Source organism: Gorilla gorilla, chromosome 6 (genome assembly GCF_029281585.2).
Source record: "Gorilla gorilla gorilla isolate KB3781 chromosome 6, NHGRI_mGorGor1-v2.1_pri, whole genome shotgun sequence".
NCBI lineage: Eukaryota > Metazoa > Chordata > Mammalia > Primates > Hominidae > Gorilla > Gorilla gorilla.
The window spans coordinates 89310635-89326728 of NC_073230.2; the positions used below are offsets into that span (position 1 = coordinate 89310635).

The 16094-nt window shown below is 48.1% G+C and overlaps 1 protein-coding gene across 9 annotated transcripts in view; it reads right to left on the reverse strand.

The window, feature by feature from the left end:
* Positions 1-16094, reverse strand: part of ZKSCAN5 (zinc finger with KRAB and SCAN domains 5) — a 30113-nt gene that overhangs the window by 13722 nt on the left and 297 nt on the right. For 2 of the 9 annotated variants that reach the window (XM_055393130.2, XM_004045847.4), the window contains exons 1-3: positions 15202-15299; positions 13478-13993; positions 7170-7308 (exon numbers count right to left, since the gene is read on the reverse strand). In XM_055393130.2, coding sequence (XP_055249105.1) covers positions 7170-7308; positions 13478-13891 — 553 coding nt within the window. In that variant the 5' untranslated portion in view covers positions 13892-13993; positions 15202-15299. Of the gene's footprint in view, positions 1-7169; positions 7309-12872; positions 13059-13477; positions 15729-16094 lie in introns of those variants that run through there. The other 7 variants (XM_055393131.1, XM_055393129.1, XM_019030951.4 and 4 more) reach the window with 6 other exon arrangements.

A 16094-nucleotide genomic window follows, 5' to 3' on the forward strand; every position in this document is an offset into this window, starting at 1 on the left:
TTACGCTCAGGAATCCATAATGGCCCCTACGGCACCGAGGCCAAATTCTTCTGCTTGGCTGTCAAGACCCTCTAATTTCTGGATCCTCTCACACTCTGTTTTATTCCTCCTTTCCCCTAGACTTCCTACTTTGGTCAGGCTAATCCCTGCTTGCCTTTCCCCTATAAAGGATGCATTCTGTGACCAGGCACAGTGGCTCACGCCTGTAATACCAGCACTTTGGGAGGTCAAGGGGGGCAGATCATTTGAGGCCAGGATTCAAGGCCATCCTGGCCAACAAGGCAAAATCCCATCTCTACTAAAAATACAAAAATTAGCCAGATGTGGTGATGCACGCCTGTAATCCTGGCTGCTTGAGAGGATAAGGCATGATAATCGCTTGAACCTAGGATGCAGAAGTTGCAATGAGCCAAGATTGCACCACTGCACTCCAGCCTGGGCAACAGAGTCAGCCACTGTCTCAGAAAAAAAAAAAAAAGAAAGACTGGGCGTGGTGGCTCACGTCTGTAATCCTAGTACTTTGGGAGGCCGAGGCAGGAGGATCACAAGGTCAGCAGTTTGAGACCAGCCCGGCCTGTATGGTGAAACCCCACCTCTACTAAAAATACAAAAATTAGCCGGGTGTGGTGGCGGGTGCCTGTAGTCCCAGCTACTCAAGAGGCTGAGGCAGGAGAATTGCTTGAACCTGGGAGGTGGAGGTTACAGTGAGCCAAGATCGTGCCACTGCACTCCAGCCTGGGTGACAGAGCAAGACTCCGTCTCAAAAAAAAAAAAAAAAAAAAAGTGGGGGCCAGGCATGGTGGCTCACGCCTGTAATCCTAGCACTTTGGGAGACCGAGGCAGGCAGATCACAAGGTCAGGAGTTAGAGACCAGCCTGGCCAATATGGTGAAACCTCATCTCTACTAAAAATGCAAAAATTAGCTGGGCATGGTGGCGGGCGCCTGTAGTCCCAGCTGCTCAGGAGACTGAGGCAGGAGAATCACTTGAACCCAGGAGGCGGAGGTTGCAATGAGCCGAGATCACACCACTGCACTCCAGCCTGGGTGACAGAGCAAGACTCCCTCTCAAAAAAAAAAAAAGGATGCATTCTGCTTTGCCAAGATCAAATTTTATTATCTCAAAGAACCACCAAAGTCCCAAATCTTCCATGAAACTGAAGCATTCCTAACAGTCCAGGGCTGCTCGAGCTTTAATGTACAAATAAATCACCTACATCCCCTAGGGGATCTTGGTACTTGCAGATTGTGACTCAAAAGGCCTGGGGTGAGGCCTGAGAGTTTGCATTTCTTTTTCATTTTTTAATTTAATTAAAAAATTTTTTTTTTTTGGAGACAGAGTCTCGCTCTGTGGCCCAGGCTAGAGTGCAGTGGCACGATCTCAGCTCACTGCAACCTCCGCCTCCTGGGTTCAAGCAATTCTCCTGCCTCAGCCTCCCGAGTAGCTAGGATTACAGGTGTGCACCACCAAGCTTGGCTAATTTTTGTAGTTTTAGTAGAGACAGGGTGTCACCACGTTGTCCAGGATGGTCTCAAACTCCGGTGATTCACCTGCAATGGCCTCCCAAAGTGCTGGGATTACAGGTGTGAGCCATCGTGCCAGGCCCCTAGTTTGCACTTCTAATAAGCTCCCAGGTGATGCCAGTGCCACTGCTTCCTGGACCACTCTTTGATTACCACAGCCTCAGAAATCCCTTCCAGAATTTCCATGGTTAGTTTCTATTCAGTCAAGAAATATGTATTAAATCTACTCTCTCTCTCTCTGCCCATCTCAGGAATAGACAAAACAATTCTTACCTTGGAAAACTACTGTCTAATGCAAGCTTGCCCAACCCACGGCCCGTGGCCCAGGATGGCTTTGAATGTGCCCCAACACAAATTTGTAAACTTTCTTTTTTTTTTTTTGAGACAAGGTCTCACTCTGTCACCCAGGCTGGAGTACAGTGGTGCAATCTTAGCTCACTGCAACCTCCGCCTCCCAGGTTCAAGTGATTCTCCTGCCTCAGCCTCCCAAGTAGCTGGGATTACAGGCGCCCACCACCACACCCGGCTAATTTTGTTTTGTTTTTTTGAGATGGAGTCTCGCTCTGTTGCCCAGGCTGAAGTGTAGTGGTACAATCTTGGCCAACTGCAACCTCCGCCTCCCAGGTTCAAGAAAGTCTCCTGCCTCAGCTTCCTGAGTAGCTGGGATTACAGGCATGTGCCACCATGCCTGACTAATTTTTGTATTTTTAGTAGAGACGGGATTTTGCCATGTTGGCCAGGCTGGTCTTGAACTCCTGGTCTCAACTGATCCACCTGGTTCGGCCTCCTAAAGTGCTGGGATTACAGGTGTGAGCCACCATGCCTGGCCCACAAATTTGTAAACTTTCTTAAAACATTATGAAGGGCCAGGCACAGTGGCTCACGCCTGTAATCCCAGCACTTTGGGAGGCCGATGAGGGTGGATCACCTGAGGCCGGGAGTACAAGACCAGCCTGACCAACATGGAGAAACCCCGTCTCTACTAAAAATACAAAATTAGCTGAGTGTGTGGCACATGCCTGTAATCCCAGCTACTTGGGAGACTGAAGCAGAAGAATCGCTTGAACCTGGGAGGGAAAGGTTGTGGTGAACTGAGATCACGCCATTGCACTCCAGCCTGGGTAACAAGAGCAAAACTCCATCTCAAAGAAATAAACATGAGGGTTTTTTTTGCAATTTTTATTTTGTTTAAGCTCATCAGCTATGGTTAGTGTTTGTGTATTTTATGTGTGGCGCAAGACAATTCTTCTTCCAGTGTGGCCCAGGAAAGCCAAAAGATTGGACACCCCTGGTCTAATGGGAAGGGCACACAGGTAAGCCTTACAGCACAGCGTGAAGAGTGCCATGACGAAAGGTGACCCAAGTTCCCGTGGGACCATAGAGGCAGGAGCACTTACAGAGTGGAGCAGGAGACGCAGCGGCAGCAGCAAAGCCTTTCCCCAGAAAGTGACTCTGGGCAGTAGGAATGGAGATCGGGGAGACAGGGTGCTTTCCCCACAGCAGGAACAGCATGCGCAACACCCGGACATCTCACCTCTGGAAGCTAGGGACCACCTGACCCCGAGGTCACCTCTGCTTGCTCTTTGTCTAAGGTCCACAGCATGTCTGGATCTCACCATCCACGTGTGCTTTGACTTGCACAGACCTGCCTGGGATTAAGCTGTAACCGGACAGTTTAGACCCTGTTGGTATTTAGATCTGGAGTCCTGGAGATCTGGGGGCATCCGTGGCTTGCTGATTTCCAATCACTAGGAAATAAGGAGCAATGACACAAAAAGGACGGGACAATGGTTACAGATGAAAGCCAAAAGCAGAGAACGGATCTGAAACCGGGAGTGGCTAAAGACTGAAAACAGAAGTTGATGAAAATGGTGAATACGGTCTATGTCCGAATGAAGAGTAATTTTGCTAAAATAAACCGGCTAGGATCTGGTTAACAGGGCAGAGAGGATGAGAAGCAGCTAGAAACAGAGGACAAGAGCCAGATGGAGAGAAACCCTGAAAGTGGACAGAACCCAAGTGACTCGAGGAGGGAGCAGTCTGTGCCTAGGAGAGAAGCTGCTGCTGAAGCAAAGACCAGATGTGGCCAGGCGTGGTGGCACATGCCTGTAAACCCAGCTACTCGGGAGGCTGAGGCAGGAGAGTCGCTTGAACCTGGGAGGCAGAGGTTGCAGTCACGCCACTGCACTCCAGCCTAGGCAACAGAGTGAGACCCTGTCTCAAAAAAAAAAAGCAAAGATGAGATGGCTCAGAAGAGGGGAGGAGGATGGATTCAGTCAGGCTGCTTGGGTTCAAATCCCAGCTCTGTTATTCCATATCTTTGTGACCTTGGACAAATCAACTTAACCTCTCGAGGACTCAGCTTAATTTCTTTTCTTTTTTTTTTTTTTTTTTTGAGATGGAGTCTTGCTGTGTCGCCCAGGCTGGAGTGCAGTGGTACGATCTCCGCTCACTGCAACCTCCATCTCCTGGACTCAAGTGATTCTCCTGCCTCAGACTCCCAAGGAGCAGTACTACAGGCGCCTGCCACCACGCCCAGCTAATTTTTTTGTATTTTTAGTAGAGATGGGGTTTCACCATGTTGGCCAGGCTGGTCTCAAACTCCTGACCTCAGGCGATCCACCCGCCTTAGCTTCCCAAAGTGCTGGGATTATAGGCATGAGCCACCAGGCCCAGCCCTGAGCTTAATTTCTAACAGAAGGATAACAGTAACAGCTATTCCACTGAGCTACTGTAAGGATTACCTGTTGGCATACCCAGGTGTCCTGCACACAATCCTAGTGGTTTCCATTTCTTTTCTGAGCAGTTTTTTTTTTTTTTTTTTTTTTTTTTGAGACGGAGTCTCACTGTTGCCCAGGCTGGAGTGCCGTGGCACAATCTCGGTTCACAGCAACCTCTGCCTCCCGTGTTCAAGCGATTCTCCTGTCTCAGCCTCCCAAGTAGCTGGGATTACAGGCATGTACCACCACGCCTGGATAATTGTTGCATATTTTTAGTAGAGACGGGGTTTCACCACGTTGACCAGGCTGGTCTCAAACTCCTGACCTCAGGTGATCCACCCACCTCAGCCTCCCAAAGTGCTGGGATTACAAGCGTGAGCCACCACCCCCGGCTTTTCTGAGCAGCTTTAAATTTTATTTTTATTTTTATTTTTTTATGGAGACAGAGTCTCACTCTAGCTCCCAGGCTGGACTGCAGTGGCACAATCACAGCTCACTGCAGCCTCGAATTCCTGGGCTCGAGCAATCTCCCACCTCAACCTCTGGTATAGCCGGGACCACAGGCGTGTGCCACCATGCCTAGCTAATACATTTTTTTTTTTTTTTTTTTTTGAGACAGAGTTTTGCTCTTGTCACCCAGGCTGGAGTGCAGTGGTGCGATCTCAGCTCACTGCAACCTCCAACTCCCGGGTTCAAGCAATTCTCCTGACTCAGCCTCCTGAGTAGCTACTAGGATTACAGGCGTCTGCCACCACGCCCGGCTAATTTTTTGTATTTTTAGTAGAGATGGGGTTTTGCCATGTTGGTCAGGCTGGTCTCAAATTCCTGACCTCAGGTGATCTGCCCGCCTTGGCCTCCCAAAGTGCTGGGATTACAGGCATGAGCCACTGCACACGGCCAATTTTTGTATTTTTTGTAGAGGCGAGTTTTCGCCACATTGCCCAGGATGGTATCAAACTCCTGGGCTCAAGAGATCCACCTGCTTTGGCCTCCAAAAATGCTGGAATTACAGGCATGAAGCTACTTTCTTTTATACCAAAAAGATCGCTAACACCTTTGTTTAGCTTTCATTGAACATGGTTGAGAATTCCGAATTTTTCATTTGCTGCCCACATTGGCAAAGAGAGGAAAATTTGCAGAGGATGACTATTATTAGGCAACTCAGTAGATGACACAGAAAGACAGCTGTACTCTCTAATGAGAATCATGAAACTGAAAGTGTAACAGAGATTCTAGAATGAGTTTCAAATGATAACATCCTAGATAAATTTTCTTAAACTCAAGAATCAATGATGAACAATGTATTTCTAATTTCAAAAAGGAAAATGGCATTCTTATCTTGTGAGTCATTCAACAGCAAGGACTTCATCACACAGTATTTTGCAATAATAAGATAATAAGAGATTCTGGACCATCACATTTTGCTAGAAGGACTAAATTTGCTAAAAGCATTGTGTGACAGTATTATTTTCTTTTTTGAGACAGAGTTTTGCTCTTGTTGCCCAGGCTGGAGTCCAGTGCCACGGTCTCAGCTCACTGCAACCTTTGCCTCCCGGGGTTCAAACGATTCTCATGCCTCAGCCTCCTGAGTAGCTGGGATTACAGGCACACACCACCATGCCCAGCTAATTTTTTGTATTTTTAGTAGAGACGGGGTTTCATCATGATGGGGTTTCATCATGTTGGCCAGGCTGGTCTTGAACTCCTGACCTCAGGTGATCCACCCACCTTGGCCTCCCAAAGTGCAGGGATTACAAGCGTGAGCCACTGCGCCCAGCCTTGTTTTTTTGTTTTTTTAACATAAGCATTAAGACAAGAAAATCTATGAGGGAGGCTGAGCGCAGTGGCTCACACCTCTAATGCCAACACTTTGGCAGGACAAGGTAGGTGATCACTTGAGGCCAGGAGTTCAAGACTAGCTTGGCTAACATGGTGAAACCCCATCTTTACTAAAAATCCAAAAATTAGCTGGGCATGGTGGCAGGCACCTGTAGTCCCAGCTACTCGGGAGGCTGAGGTGGAGGTATCACTTGAACCTGGGAGGCAGAGGCTGCAGTGAGCCAAGATCGCACCACTGCCCTCCATCCCAGGCAACAGGGCAAGACTCTGTCTCAAAAATAAAAGAAAGACAATCTATGACGGAAAGGCAAAAATCTGTGATACTTTTGTAAAAGACGTGTAGATCTTTTAACAGTCCCCGTACCCAGAGCTGTCATCATTTGCATTGTAGGTTTTTAATGAAACTGGTGTAATTCAGCAATAAACATACGTGTGCATGTGTCTTCCCAAATGTCCAACAATGATAGACTGGATTAAGAAAATGTGGCACATATACACCATGGAATACTACGCAGCCATAAAAAATGATGAGTTCATGTCCTTTGTAGGGACATGGATGAAATTGGAAACCATCATTCTCAGTAAACTATCGCAAGAACAAAAAACCAAACACCGCATATTCTCACTTATAGGTGGGAACTGAACAATGAGAACACATGGACACAGGAAGGGGAACATCACACTCTGGGGACTGTTGTGGGGTGGGGGGATGGGGGAGGGATACCATTGGGAGATATACCTAATGCTAGATGACGAGTTAGTGGGTGCAGCGCACCAGCATGGCACATGTATACATATGTAACTAACCTGCACATTGTGCACATGTACCCTACAACTTAAAGTATAATAATAATAAATAAATAAAAGAAAAAAAAAGAAGCTGGTGTAATTCCTAGCCATTCTAGGAATGGATTTCATTGAACACCAGGGACTCAACTCCAGGTCCCTGGCCTTTCCCTGCTTCTAGACCCTGCAGGCTGTAGGGAGGCTGCTCAGCCTAGAGTCTCTCTCCTGCAGATAGTGCCTGCCACATGGCCAAGGCACCCACTCTCGAGCTGTATCAGTTCCACTGAATCACTGAGCCTCACCATTTTCCTCCAGCAGACGAGGCTTCTGTGGCGCTTGCTCAGGCTGGGTGTCCACGGTCAGGGGCTGGGGGCTGCAGGACTCCTGCACTGCTCCAGGTGGTGCCATCTTCCGAGGAAGCACATCAGGGCAGGCAACAATCTAACAACCACAACCAAAACCGATCAGTACAGTTACAGAGAAGGCCACGAAAGAAATCAGTAGAATTATGGTGGACTTTCATTCATTCCTTTGCCAAATATTTAATGTGCATCTACAATGAGCCACGCACTGATTATGCAGTTACTTAATAAACATGGTTTACTTCTAGTTGGAGAAGACGTTCATCAAACACATCAAAACACAAATAAATACATAATTACAAAGTGGGCTGTATGTTGGAAAGGAGAAGAAACTAATTCCATGAGACAGAACACAGGAGACCTATTTTAGACTGAGAGGCCAGGGAAGGCTTTCTGGAGGAAGTGTCCCGTAAGCAAACACTTAAAGGGTGAGAAGGGCTGGGCGCACGGGGTGGCTCACGCCTGTAATCCCAGCACTTTGGGAGGCCGAGGCAGGTGGATCACTAGGTCAGAAGATCAAGACCAATCTGGCCAACACCCGGTGAAACCCCGTCTCTACTAAAAAAATAAAAAAAAATTAGCCAGGTGTGGTGGTGGGCGCCTGTAGTCCCAGCTACTCAGGAGGCTGAGGCAGGAGAATGGCATGAACCTGGGACGCAGAGCTTGCAGTGAGCCGAGATTGCGCCACTGCACTCTAGCCTGGGTGACAGAGTGAGACTCCATCTCAAAAAAAAAAAATGGATGAGAAGAAGCCAGCCGGGAAAAACGTAGAAGTGACCCAGGCAGAGAACACTGAAAAACTCTCTCAGGGCCAGGCGGCGGTAGCTCACGCCTATAATCTCAACACTTTCGGAGGCTGAAGCAGGAGGATCACTTGAGCCCAGGAGTTCAAGACAAGCCTGGGCAACACAGTGAGACCCTGTCTCTCTAAAAAATTAAAAAATTAGCCAGGCATGGTGGCATGTTCCTGTGGTCCCAGCTACTTAGGAGGCTGAGGTGCGAGGATCACTTGAGCCCAGGAGGTCAAGGCTGCAGTGAGCTATGACACACCACTGCACTCTAGCCTTGGTGACAGAGCAAGACCCTGTCTCAAAAAAGAAAGAAAGAAAGAAAGAAAGAAAGAAAGAAAGAAAGAAAGAAAGAAAGAAAGAAAGAAAGAAAGAAAACAAAATTCTCAGGCAGAAAGAGGATGTCTAGTACAGTCAGGAATCATGAGAAGGCCAGTGTGTGAAGAGGAAACAGAGGTGAGAAGGGAGATTGGAATGGTCATCATAGCACTCAGGAAGTCACACTGGACAGACCAACACTGAGACTGAGGCTACCTCACACCCTTTCTGTTTTTGGTTCTTGCTCAGCCCTAGGTATACACAATTACTCTGCCACAACCACTCTCTAGAACCTGCCAATTCTGGAAGGTACTAGCTCACTACTAACATATTGGAATGTAGTAAGTTCCTTTCCCCTTTTCTCCCTCCCTTACATTTCAAAGCACTTTTTTTTCGAATCCTCCTGCTACTGGCAAAATGTGGTGCAGGAGTTCCATTAAGAGACAGCTGCAGGCTGGGCATGATGGCTCATGCCTATAATCCCAACACATTGGGAGGCAGAAGCGGGTGGATGACTTGAGCTCAGGAGTTGGAGACCAGCTTGGGCAACATGGCGAGACCACACCTCTACTAAAAATATAAAAATTAGCCAGGCCTGGTGGCATACATCTATATAGTCCCAGCTACTCGGGAGGCTGAGGTGGGGAGGATCGCTTGAGCCTGGGAGGCGGAGAGTGCAGTGAGCTGAGATTGCACCAATGCTCCAGCCTGGGTGACAGAGCAAGATTCTGTCTCAAAAAAATAAATAAATAGGCCAGGCGCAGTGGCTCATGCCTATAATCCCAGTACTTTGGGGGGCCGAGGTGGGCAGATCACCTGAGGTCAGGAGTTCAAGACCAGCCTGACCAACATGGATAAACCCCATCTCTACCAAAAATACAAAGTTACCCTGGTGTGGTGGTACATGCCAGTAATCCCAGCTACTCGGGAGGCTGAGGCAGGAGAATCGCTTGAACCCGGGAGGTGAAGGTTGCAGTAAGCCGAGATCGTGCCATTGCACTCCAGCCTAGGCAACAAGAGTGAAACTCCATCTCAAAAAAAAAAATTAAATTAAATAAATAAAAATAAAAAATAAACAAAATCCATTAACCATAAAATGAAATACTTAACTAACTGTATAAAAATTTTAAAACCTTCAGGAGACTGACGCAGGAGAATCAACCCGGAGGCAGAGGTTGCAGTGAGCCAAGATCAGGCCACTGCACTCCAGCCTGGGTGGCAGAGCCAGACTCCATCTCAAAAAAAAAAAAAAAATTTAAAACCTGGCTGGGCACAGTGGCTCACACCTGTGGTAACCCCAGCACCTTGGGAGGCCAACGCATGAGGATCCCTTGAGCCCAGGAGTTCCAGACCAGGCTAGGCAACTAGGCAAGACCTCATCTACAAAAAAAATTTTTTTTAATTAGCTGTATGTGGTGGCAAGTGCCTGTAGTCCTAGCTACTCAAGAGGATCACTTGAGGCCAGGAGTTCGAGGCTGCAGTGAGCTATGATTGTGCCACTGCACTCCAGCCTGGACAACGGAGTGAGGCCCTATCTCTAAAAAAAGAAAACATGAAAAACAAAAACCTCCACAAGCGAACACAAACAACAAATTGGATAAATAACGCTTACAACTCCTATGACAGACACAATGCTTATTGTTTCCAAAAGGTAAAAAAAATATAGATAAGGAATATAAACAGACAATTCACCACCAAAAAAGGGTATACAAATAATCTTTAAAAATATATGCTGTGGCCGGGCGCAGTGGCTCACAGCTGTAATCCCAGCACTTTGGGAGGCCGAGGTGGGCAGATCACGAAGTCAGGATATCGAGACCATCCTGGCTAACACGGTGAAACCCCGACTCTACTAGAAATACAGGAAATTAGCCGGGCATGGTGGCGTGTGCCTGTAGTCCCAGCTACTTGGGAGGCTGAGGCAGGAGAATGGCATGAACCCGGGAGGCGGAGCTTGCAGTGAGCAGAGATCACGCCACTGCACTCCAGCCTAGGCAACAGAGTGAGACTCTGTCTCAAAAAAAAAAAAAAAAAAAAAAAATGCTGTGGTCAAACAAAAGAAATTTAATCGAAATTTCACAGATATGGTCAGGCGTGGTGGCTCACACCTGCAATCCCAGCACTTTGGGAGGCCAAGGCAGGTGGATCACCTGAGGTGAGGAGTTTGAGAACATCCTGGCCAACATGGTGAAACACCATCTCTACTAAAAATACAAAAATTAAGCCGGGCATGTGGCTTACACCTGTAATCCCACCACTTTGGAAGGCAGAGCCAGGAGTATCACCTGAGGTCAGGAGTTTAAGACCAGCCTGGCCAACACGGTGAAACCCTGTCTCTACTAAAAATACAAAAATTAGCTGGGCATGGTGGTGCATGTCTGTAATCCCAGCTACTCGGGAGGCTGAGGCAGGAGAATCACTTGAACCCAGGAAGCTGAGGTTGCAGTGAGACAAGATCGCACCACTGCACTCCAGCGTGGGTGACAGAGTGAGACTCCACCTCAAAAAAATAAAAATAAAAAAACTAAAAAAATTAGCCAGGCGGTAGTGGCACATGCCTGTTAATCCCAGCCACTTGGGAGGCTGAGGCAAGAGAATTGCTTGAGCCTGGGAGGTGGAGGGTAAGCCAAAATTGCACCATTGCACTACAGTCTGGGTGACAGAGTAAGACCTTGTCTCCAAAAAAAAAAAAAAAAAAAAGAAAGAAAGAAAGAAAGACAAATTTCACAGAAATAAAATATTCTATCTTTTTTTTTTTTTTGAGATGGGAGTCTCGCTCCATCGCCCAGGCTGGAGTGCAGTGGCGCAATCTCAGCTCACTGCAACCTCTGCCTCCCAGGTTCAAGCGATTCTACTGCCTCAGCCTCCCGAGTAGCTGAGACTACAGGTGCATGCCACCACACCCAGCTAATTTTTGTATTTTTAGTAGAGACGGGGTTCACCATGTTGGCCCGGATGGTCTTGATCTGACCCCATGATCCACCCGCCTCAGCCTCCCAAAGTGCTGGGATTACAGGCGTGAGTCACCGTGCCCCGCCAATATTGCATCTTATGTACTGGCACTCATGACAAATTTTGATAACATTGTTCTACCAGGCTATGGCCACAAAATTTCTCTCATACATTGTTGGTGGTACTCTAAATTGTTATACCCTCTATGAGGGAACCAACCTGTCAACAGCTATCAAAATTACAAATGTACTTTTTTTTTTGAGATGGAGTCTCGCTCTGTTGCCAGGCTGGAGTGCAGTGGCACAATCTTGGCTCACTGCAACCTCTGACTCCCAGGTTCAAGCGATTCTCCTGCCTCAGCCTCCCGAGTGGCTGGGATTACAGGTGCGTGCCACCACGCCTGGCTAATTTTTGTATTTTTTAGTAGAGATGGGGTTTCACCATGTTGGCCAGGACGGTCTCGATCTTCTGACCTCATGAACTGCCCACCTCGGCCTCCCCAAGTGCTGGGATTACAGGCATGAGTCACCGTGCCCGGCCTACGCATGTATTTCTAAGCCAACAATTTTGAGTTTCAAGCATTCCTTCTACAGTTAATTTTATATACATATATTTTTTCAATTTAATTTTTTTTAACTTTTTACTTTTTTTTTGAAATAGGGTATGCCTCTGTCACACAGGCTGGAATACAGTGGCAAAATCACAGCTCACTGCAGCCTCAAACTACCAGGTTCAAGGGATCCTGCTGCCTCAGCCTCTTGAGTAGCTGGAAGTATAAGTGCATGCCACCACACCCAGCTAATTTTTTGCTTGGTTTTTCTGGTAGAGATGGGGTCTCGCTATGTTACCCAGGCTGATGTGGAACTCCTGGTCTTAAGTGATCCTCCCACCTCAGGTTCCCAAAATGCTGGTATTACAGGTGTGAGCCACTGCACCCAGCCTATATATATGTGTGTGTGTGTGTGTGTATATATATATATACACACACATATATATACACACACACATATACATATATATACACATATATACATATACACATACATATATACACGCACATATATACACATATATATACACACACATATATATACATATATACACATACACACACATATATACATATATACACATATATATACATATATACATATATACACACATATATACACATATACATATATACACACATATACATATATACACACATACATATGTATATTACATACACACATATATATACATACACATATATGTGAGATAGTCATTGCAGCAAAGTTTGTTATAATACAAATTTAGAAACAATCTCAAGGAACAATTTAAATGGAACAACTCAAACTCCTTCCATAAAAGATAATACAATGCAATTTCAGAGAGTGAGACAGCTGCAATGGCAGTGGCGTGGAAGAAACCAAGATATAAGAAAAAAGAGGCAGAAGTGCACAGTGACTTAAAAGACATTTGCGTTTTTCCAAAGTATGAGACGTATATATGCTTATACGTACAGAATATGGTACAGCTCTGTAAGAATACACAGGTGAGAACTAGGCAGTTGAGAGAAATTGGGGATGGGAGGAAAACTTACTTTTCATTACAACCTTATGTACCTCTTTGAATTTTGTATCATGTCACTCAAAAAATAAATACAGTGGCCGGGCATGGTGGCTCACGCCTGTAATCCCAGCACTTTGGGAAGCCGAGGTGGGAGGATCACGAGGTCAGGAGATCGAGACCATCCTGGCTAACACGGTGAAACCCCGTCTCCACTAAAAATACAAAAAAAAAAAAAAAAAAAAAAAAAAATTAGCCGGGCGTGGTGGCGGACGCCTGCAGTCCCAGCTACTCTGGAGGCTGAGGCAGGAGAATGGCGTGAACCCGGGAGGCAGAGCTTGCAGTGAGCCGAGATCGCACCACTGCACTCCAGCCTAGGCGACAGAGCGAGACTCCGTCTCAAAAATAAATAATTAAATAGAGTAATTTAAAAAATAAATAAGATCGCAGATTGTCTTCTACAGGTTAACACACTGGATATTGCTTCTCTTTGCTGGAGTGGCAGGAAGTCACAGGGTACCTAATCCCAGGAGAACAAAAGAATATGAATGAAGCAGCAGAGGACTAAGAATCTCACCCCTGCTCAGCAGATCGTTCACTCCTCTCCTTCATTGCTCATATAGCTTCTCTTTGACTCACCTGCTGTCTGCGTTCCTCAAGTTCTCGCTGTATATTTTCTATCACGGCCACCGCCTCTTCTCCACTTTCAGGGTGATGTTCCCTCACCCAGGGCTGGAACTCTTCAGGCAGGATGGTCAGGAACTGCTCCAGCACCAGCAGCTCCAGGATCTGCTCCTTCGTGTGCAGCTCGGGCCTCAGCCACTCACAGCAGAGCACCCGGAGTTGGCTGAGAGCCTCCCGGGGTCCTGAAGCCTCATGGTACTGGAAGTGCCTGAAGCGCTGGTAAAAAGTCTCAAACGTTGGCGGGTTGTACTCCTGCATCCAGGTGCAGTCTTCTTCTTCCACCTTCACTATGAAAAGGTCTTCCTGCTCCTGGGAAGTCTCAGCTGGGGGGTCTAAGTCTATAACTTCTCGGGATTCGGTCATTATCATTCCAACTCAGAGGGAAGTCCTCGAGGCTGGCTGTGTTACACTGAACCAATTGGTTTTCTGCTCTTTAAGATCTTCTGAAGGACACTTTCAGTAGCATGCAACCTACTGATGTATTGGGCATCATTATTAGCAAAGACAGATGGCAAAGAGGTCATCTATACTAAAGACGACCACTCAACAAAGTAATTACTTAAAAATAGGTACTACAAGGTAGCCATCACTTCACCCACAAAATGATAAGTAATAAGGAATATCCCCAACATTTTAGAAGTGTAAAAGAGAGCCATACAAATCTGACATCAGGCCCAACGTAAAACACAGTTTTAGAGTGAAGAACTTTACATTCCATATAAATAACGGGACGAGACTAACTAGTACAGACGCAGCCGCTCTTTCTCTCTACCATAAGACGAACTTAAGTCGGAATAAGGGTGAAAATCATCATAATGGTCAAAACTGAGCCTGTTCTCTAAGCTACAAGAGCTTGAAAGGCCAAGGGGAGACTCCATCGGTCCCAAAGAGAAGCAGCGTTTATAAGGTACAGATCTGGACCTGGATTCCTCAGAATGGCCCCTGACCCCGAGATACAGAGACTGTGGCCCGGTCAAGGTTAGGGACAGGACCCCCGTCCAGTCACGAAGCCCCTGCCCCCTCCCCTCAAGGCCCCACTCTAGGGGAGCTCTCCTGGAACATCAAGCTCCCCGCAGCCGAGGCTGGGAAGATGCGGTTCTTCCCACGGAGAGAAACCGAAGCCGACACTTCCCAACACTTCCTCGCCGGAAGTAACCAAGTCCAATCTTGCCCTGTCCAACGGGGTTAAACCGTTAGATCCCACCCCCCCAAGCACTTCCGCGTCCTCTCTAGGAATCCCGGAGGACCTCACCTCGCAGGGGGGGCGGACCAATCGGCGGGGAGATGGGACGCGGGCCCCGAGTCCCAGCCCACCCTCAGTGACTCGGACGTCCCCAGGGCCCCCAAAGCCGCTCGCACAGCATCACCAAAGCGGGGAGGCAAACGGAGCCACTCTCTCCCCTGCTCCATCCCAAAGCCATTCAAACAGCCCAAGCTCCTCCCCTTTCCGTGGGGTGGGGAAGGGGGCGGGGCCTCCAGAGTTGGGCTGAGGTTGTTCGTGTCTGATTGGCCGGGGAGCTTGCGCCTTCCCCCACCCCCAACGCTCTGCGCCCCGATTTGAAGTAGGTCTGTACCTTGCTGACAGCCCCCAAACCTCGCTTATGTTGAATTTGGGGCCCTTAGGTTTTCTTCACCCGCATCCTCGCTACTCTCACCACCCAGTTTCCAAACACACCCACCTCTTGACCACCAAAGTCGGCTCAGAGGGCCGACATCTTCAACGTCACACCCGCGAGTCGCAGGGGCCAGCTGCTCCCGGGACTACATCTCCCAGGAGGCGGCGCGCGGGACTCGCCGGTTGGCCAGTGGGGGGCGGCTCTCTTTGCAGCCTCGGTCTCGCGAGCCTATCAGAAGGTGGCAGGGCCGGGAGTCGTGTCCTCGGGAGCCAAGGCTGGAAGGCTGGGAGTGCGCGGAGGGAGTGGGGCATCCCTTTGAAGAGAGGGGCGTTGCTTACGCAGGGCTTCCCTGGCCAAGGGGGTCTCGTCCTTAATGATACCTCTTTTCAGCCAGGCGCGGGGTCCCACGTTTGTAAGCCTAGCTAGTGGACAGGCTGAGGAAGCAGGATAGCTTGAGCCCAAGAGTTCGAGACCAGCTCGGGCAACATAGCGAGACCCCTGTCTATTAGTAATACCCTCCCTTGGCCGGGCTCGGTGACTCACACCTGTAATGCCAGCACTTTGGGAGGCCGAGGTGGGTGGATCACCTGAGGCCAGGAGTTCGAGACCAGCCTGGCCAACATGGTGAAACCCCGTCTCTACTAAAAATACAAAAACTTAGCCGGGCGTGGTGGCGCGAGCCTGTAATCTCAGCTACTTGGGAGGCTGAGGCAGGAGAATCACTTGAACCCGGGAGGCTGAGGTTGCAGTGAGCCGGGATCGCATCATTGCACTCCAGCCTGGGCAACATAGTGAGACCCCATCTCTTAGTAATAATCTCTCCTGTTTGTTTTTTTGTTTTGTTTTGTTTTGTTTTTTGAGACGGAGTCTCGTTGTTCCCCAGGCTGGAGTGCAATGGCACGATCTCGGCTCACTGTAACCTCTGCTCCCAGGTTCGGGCAATTCTCCTGCCTCAG